We start from the raw sequence: 6,940 nt of genomic DNA, 5'->3' as shown, positions 1-6,940 counted from the left end.
TGGAAACGACGGTGCTTATAGAAGTGTTTAAAATTCATAACTCACACAGAATCCCATTACCTTCAGCATTTGCCTGCTGAAAGCCAGGCTTTTTTCATTTCTACTGAAGAATCACCATCTTCCAGCCTGCTCTCTCCTGCTCCCCAAGGAAAGAGTTTTCAAAATGCCGTCAGCTCCAGCCACCCTCAATAGTGCTGCGGCTGCTGCACAGCCAGCCCGGGCTCAGATTAACCTCTTTCTTTAAAGAGTTTTAGCGTGCAATGAAATACTGCTATACTGCTAGCAAGAGTGGGGTAACTCAGAGAGGAGTCCACCTGGGTGACAGACTTGTCTTGACTGAAGAAATTTTTACTCTACTCTCTGTCTTTTAGAAGAAGTAATGGTGATTTGGCTCTGCAGGAATGACTCTGCCAAGTATTTGAGACAGGCAGAGCAGTAAAAAGGATGTTTTGGACACACGGGTGGAATCGAACCAAAGCAGAAATCTAGTCTGTAATAATAAGTAGAAATTTTCAACCACAGTTTAATTCTGTGTTCTGTACTCTGCACTCCCTAGGTTGATTCACTGATGTTCAGGGCTTTCTTCCCCTCTTGTGATTTTAGGAACACGGTGCTAGAGGGTTTATTCTGGATCGGTCTATCTGCTTTACTGACATTGCAGCATCATACGATGTACTTGTTCCCATAAACTTGAGGAAAACCTCTCCATTCCTTCTTGTGCCATTTTACAAACAGCTTCCTAGCTAACTATAGGCCAAATGCCCCCATGTAGTGCCCTCCCCAAATGCAGCATGTACTTTTCGTCTAGGTGTGCTGTTTTCTGGCAGACTGTTCCTTGGCCAGACAGTCCTGCCAGCAGAAGAGACGTTCATTTCTGGCCCGCATTTTCAAGCTGGCAAGAGGCAGTTTTTGGTTAGTCAACAAAGACATCAGTTTGGATGGGAAGCTAAGCCTTGCTACTTTTTCCATACAACCAGTCATTAATCTTGGTGTCCTGGAATTTTTTTGTTTAGTTTAGTTTTAAGATAGGAAAAGGGGAGGAATTAAGATGGGGATTTTGCATACCTTGAGGCTGATTATTTATATCCAAACTGCATGATTAAAGTCTTTGTCCTGCAGAGAGCATCGCTTGAAAGATTATATTAAGGAATGATCAGAGAAGGAGGAGAATAAATCTTGGAGCGATGAAATAAGGGGAATAGTTCTCCTTTCCAGCAGGAGAGGCTGGGAGCAGAAAACGATTTGCCATGTCACAGGATCCGTTCTGAAGAGTTACCTTGAAGTAACACTTACAGTGGGAGGTTACTGCAGTGAGGATGGGGAAAGTGAGAGATGTAGGTGGACAGTGAGCCGCAGCAAATAAGAGAGTGAGTGTTGGGACAGGTAGAGCCTTCTTCTCTATCACTAGGCGGTCTATTTAAATGCACAGTCATAATGAGAAGTAACTGGTCAACCAGCAGTATTTATAAATAGTAACTTGCATAGTAGCAAAATACAGGGATCTGAGTGGTTTTTGGAAATGGAAGCTTGATGTAGAGGTTTCCTGTCAGTTCATACTGTTTACCCAACATTATGGAAGCGAGATGGAGGAGCCTAATGCAGTGGCCAGGGGCAATACTGCATAGCTCAGTAAGCCAGAAACCAGTTTGTGTGATATTGCTGAGGCAATGGGGAAACCAGGATGGGGAGAGAAGTGTCAGTGTGTGACAGCTGGGAGCAGAGCAACATGGTTGGGGTTTTTTTGGTTTTATTTTTCCCCCTTGACATGCAATTACTTGCCCTGGCCTCATTCACATTCTCCATGGAAAAGATAAGGCAATGTGGCATGGGCTGGTCGTGGTGGGCTGCTTTCATGTTGGCTATGGTTCCCCTGGTCCAGAGGAGGCACCTGCTCTGAGGGAACATACTCCTTCCTAATGAGCTGCTTCTGGTTTCTGTTGAAACATTAAAAAGCTCGTGCTTTGCCATTTGAATCGCCGTCAGGGGTTGGAGTGTGCAGGAACCCCTTTGCACGGCCCCGTGCAAAGAGACCAGCTTGCAGACTGTCAGGTCTGTGCAAGAAACACTGATTTGCTGTTCCTCTAAGGAACAGGCTGCCATCCACATTTGTCAAAGTAGAGTTCAGAGAGCGATCAGGATTTCAGATGTTCTCTTCATCTGAGTAGCTCTCACAGGACCTTCTGTGTCACTCACGGGAAGAGGAAAGACTTGTGGGATACACACTTACAAAGCAGGTGGGATTAGCCTTGATGGGAAGCAGATACCCGAGTCCTTGGGTACCGTTCAGTCTGTATATATAATATTTCAGCTGTAGGTTTCATCGCGTGCCAGTCCGAAACTTGCCTTTCCCTGCAGGCGGGATGTGCAGGCGCAGGAGCTGTCTCCGGGCCAAGGTGTGCAGCAGCGCCGGTTCAGCTATTGGTCAGTTTTTGCTGCTGTGTTGGGTGGGGAGTGGACTGCACCTTCTTCTGGAGACCAAGGCTTAAAATCAATGCAGTGATTTTTATAGGGGATTAGAAAGAAACCCTGTCAAAGCCTGGCAGAACAAAAAGAATAAATAAAAACATTAGCATTCATTTTTGCATCCAGCGTGGTTCTAACCTTCGCGTACTCAGTGACCTGGCTGCAGGACCTCAGCCAGGTCCCTTCCTCAGAACCATCGCATGATGCATGCTGCTAAATTGAACTAAGAGTTATGCGTATGCAAAGAAAATCAAAGTCGTCAGTAAAGGCAGGCAATTTATTTTTGACATTCTTAGCAAAGAGGAATCGTTTTATAAACGTAAATCTATACTGCAAGGTCCATTTAACTGGCTTTGAATCAGTCTGACTAATTACAGAGCTGTCTGCTTAGATTAACACCACGTCCCCCTTGCTTGGCTCTTTGTTTGCATCTCATGGATATTTTTTGCATTTTAGTCCATTACATGAAATCAAGCTGCTGTTCCTCCTGCCACCTTTGCTGCCTTCCATTATCCCACTGACTCCCGTGCTCAGGTTTTTACAAGGAGCTATGTCAGATGCGTCACTCGATTGAATCAGTGCAATGAACAACACTAACATGGGCAGGGGGAGGATGGCAGAAGAAGGGACCAGTCCTTTGAGCACCAGCTCTGAGCCTGAGATGCCTTTGTAGAAATTGCCTCTGTTCTTTTTTCAAAGGCTGCCGAGTGAATGAGGAATTGCACTGGCGCAGTTCTGTTTTAAATTTGTTTTTTCATGACGCTTAGATGTATAAAAAATGTCATTGCGTTTTTTCATCGTGACTACGTCATGAGTGAGGTGGTTATCAGAGACACTGGAAAAACTGATGGGCACCCTCTCGCTCTCCCTTTCTCTCCCTTTCCTTTTACTGTCTTTCAAGGGCTTTAAAAGAAATCAAGCCGTCAGATTTCCCATTGGTCCTTATGTAACTTCTAGCACAGGACCAAATGTAGGAGGCAGAGCTCTGAACAGACCTCAGATGACATTACCTGGCTAGCTGCTTCAGTGCTGGGGCTTTTTTTTCCACTGTTTTGATGTAGCACTTTGTGTCTCTCCCTCTCTTGCTCTTTCTCCTTCCCTCTCCACTTTCTCTCTCCCTGGTAACAGAAGCTTCCAGGATGAACATGGCAATTGCGAAGATAAAACCTAAATGGTCAGAAGCCTGGAGAAGACAGACAAGCATTGTATCACCATCCTTTATGGTTGGGAGGCCTAACCCTCTTCTGAGCAGAGACTTACTTTATTGTGGATTGACATTTTCTTTATTTTCAACATGGACACAAGAGCTTCTGAAAAAGACAATGACTTTTGCCTATTATGACCAAAGACAAAACCTGAACTTGGGTCTGCACCATTCTAAGTTGGTTCTGCTCAATTCACGCATGCCGTGCTCACACATTCCTTGATTTCATACACTTTGAGCTCTATCCTCAGCTGGCATAAACCAAATGTGCCAGATCAGTGCCCTTTGACTCTACTGTATCTTGACAGTTACTGCTTTCTTGGATTATCAACTTCTTCATTTTTGCTAGGTGGATTTAACGTCGTCGTATCTTTGTCAGGCCCTGTATCTTATCTGTCTTGGAAAGGTTAGGATTGGCTGTAGGAGTCTCTTGTATAGGTAGTCCCCAGCAGGTGGGCAGCACTGTCCCAAGTGGTGCTGTCATAAATATTTGTGAGATTTCTGCATGAAACTCGGTAAGTAGACGCCACTTGGAAAATCCTTCGGATGTCAACTGAGTAAGAGACCCTTTTCATTGCTGGTCAAATGAGAGGATGGAGTTAGGTTATTGCCTTTGCACTTTGCAGAATGCTTTCTCGCATGCTGGGGAATTTTTCTGGCAGAAGAAAGATTCCCTTGGCTAATGCAGACAAGTATATGAAGTGCAGCATGCATACTCCTGAAGCTTATTACCATGCGCTACTTGCCTTCTTCAGCCAAAGTTCAAAACTGGACTGTCCAAGTCTATTTTCTGTTGGTTTGAGGATCAGGTTTAGCAGCTATGCAAGGTGAGAAGCTGCTTGTTGACCAAGGAACCCTTTCTTCCTAACTTAACACGATATTTAGACACGTCCAGAAACATGAAAGGAAATGCAGTAACAGCTTGATCTGTCATTTACCATTGATTGTGACTCATCTGAAATCCCTATTTTAGTTCCTTTTTTTGTTAGTGCAACCACTTTAATATTGTCCAAATGGCTCAACTCCCAAATGACGGTGTTACAACTATCAGACATTGTGAGGGTTAGAAGAAAGAATAACAAATTAAAGATTCGCCTAAAAGCAGCAAAATAAAATGTTCACAGAATTTTGTCAGTTGTTGCAAATGCTTATTAATTTGTTTTGTACTTTGAATCTGTCAGTCCCTTCTGCTGAAATACCAAACAGCAGATATTCTCATTAAATAACAAATTGGCAATTGGGGAATTGATACAAATGTCAATAGGAAAGACTGAGCTAGACTTACCGCTTCTCAAAGGTACAGGTCCTAAAGCTTCATTTTTAACATTTAGATGTTTAGTAAACTTGTAGAATATATAAAACTCTGAACATTCAAGCTCAGCATTAATGCTTAAAACAGCAATAAAAATAACCATAAAAATATAAGCCAGTAACTGTGGTTTTATTCTGTTTAGTATTTTAGCTCAGGAACTCCAAAGACGTTAGCTGGTCTTCCATTTGGCCTTTTCAGATTATTTGCTTTAGGAGCCTAGAAAACTAGCAGTTTGACTGAAGCTTATTTAGGTAGTCTTTAATTTATTTTTCTTTCTCCCACTTTCATTTTACAAGCCCTTGCAGAGTTCACAAAGAAAGACAAAATGGAGACAAAATGCCCACATAGGGTGTTTTTGAGCTCTTCTCTTGATGTTTTCTTAGATGTCATTGTGATGTTTGGAGTTCTAATGAATTTTCTCACATAAGATCAAAGAGTTTGAGTTGATGGATTGTCATGTGCTGTGGGGCTTTGTTTTTTGTTTTGTTTTTTATTATTTTAGGTGTGAGTTTCAACAGTGTTTATACCCAGATTTGGAGAGTACTCCTTCACCTAGCTGCCGACCCCTATCCTGATGTCTCCGACTTGGCTATGAAAGTTCTCAACAGTATTGCCTACAAGGTATGCCTTTCTGTGTTCGTGTGTGTCTGTGAGGCTTTTGTATGTTAATTTTTTTTCACGCTTAGGCAAACCATAGGTAGATGGAACTGAATAGATCCATTGGCGGGCTCTGGTAAGTGGTCTGGATCTATTGCAGAAGGAGCTTTTAATATTTCAAAATTATAAACACTCATATCGACTCTTGATCAGGTAAAATAAATAAATGGGGGAGGGCCTGGGATTGTTTTAGGATATAAATTAGGTACAGACCTTAGACAGTAGGTCTTGTTTAGAAGTCTACTTATCTAGATCAGCCCCTGGGAGAAATCTTAAATATACTTCATTAAATTATCCGTTTGCAAACTGATTTAGATTATGCAAGTGGGACTGGCCTGCAGACTGAAGCCACAACGGCTCTCCAATCCAGGTGAACTAGTACATGTGAGTCAGCATGCAGACACCCCTGCCACTACTCACCTCTTCAACCCAGGCCTAATCCGCCTAAACCACCATCCTCATCACATTTCATCCTCCAAGGGTGACAAGATGTCCCTGGAGGCTGCCATCACTGCTGATTCAGAATTGCCAGCTTAGGGAGCTGTAGAAGCACCCTCACCTTCCACCTGAAACGAAGCACCAGGCCACCCCAGAACATCTTCTCACCAACTGCCTTCCCCCTTCTGCCCTGGCCGGTGGTGTCAGAAAGCTGTCTGAACGCGGTCCCTCCCATGTGCTTTCTAGTTGCTCTAGCATCAAGACCATGAGCCATTGCAATGCAAGATGACGTCTCTTACTGATGATTTCCAGTAAATAATCCTAAATCTTCAGACTTACAGGCTTCTAAGCTAAAGTTGCAGTAAGAGATGCCAGCATTGTGCACTACCATTTTAATGCCTTAGAGATTTCTTGCTTTTAAATCTGATTTTCTATTGAGAAAATAGTTACTTATTTGAACTCTTTTATTTAAGTATACATGTCAGTGAGTGGTTTAAGTCTGGAGTTTGGGATAGAAAATTACTTTGACAGTGGGGGCAACGAGGTCAGCCCTTCTCTGATGATTCAGATGTACAACAAATTACTGTCAGGCTGGAGATGCCAAACTAAGGTGAATAAGAAAAGGAAAAGGTGATAGATTTCCCTCTCTCTGCTCTAGATGCATGAAACTATTTCAGTTTTGTATTTTAGAAGGTTCTTTGCAAAATGAAATGTTACTCCTACTGTGGGATTAAAAGGGATATAAAGAGGAACCAAATCTGCTTTTCCCGTCTTAAATATTTTTTCAGGACTTACTCCCTTGCTAGTGGAAAGAGATGCATAAACATTAATAAAGATGCTGCTGTGCCCTGCAGATGTCTTCACTA

The 6,940-nt window shown here is 42.8% G+C and overlaps 1 protein-coding gene across 2 annotated transcripts in view; it reads left to right on the top strand.

Annotated features, from left to right (window-relative positions):
• The window catches only part of RPTOR (regulatory associated protein of MTOR, complex 1), a 162,328-nt gene that overhangs the window by 112,686 nt on the left and 42,702 nt on the right, over window positions 1-6,940 (top strand). For both annotated transcript variants that reach the window (XM_009324534.1, XM_009324533.1), the window contains exon 21: window positions 5,482-5,600. In XM_009324534.1, coding sequence (XP_009322809.1) covers window positions 5,482-5,600 — 119 coding nt within the window. The remainder of the gene's footprint in view (window positions 1-5,481; window positions 5,601-6,940) is intronic.

This window comes from Pygoscelis adeliae, unplaced genomic scaffold (genome assembly GCF_000699105.1).
Source record: "Pygoscelis adeliae isolate BGI_AS28 unplaced genomic scaffold, ASM69910v1 Scaffold445, whole genome shotgun sequence".
In the NCBI taxonomy this organism is placed as follows: domain Eukaryota; kingdom Metazoa; phylum Chordata; class Aves; order Sphenisciformes; family Spheniscidae; genus Pygoscelis; species Pygoscelis adeliae.
This window is presented reverse-complemented; position numbering and strand designations above follow the sequence as displayed.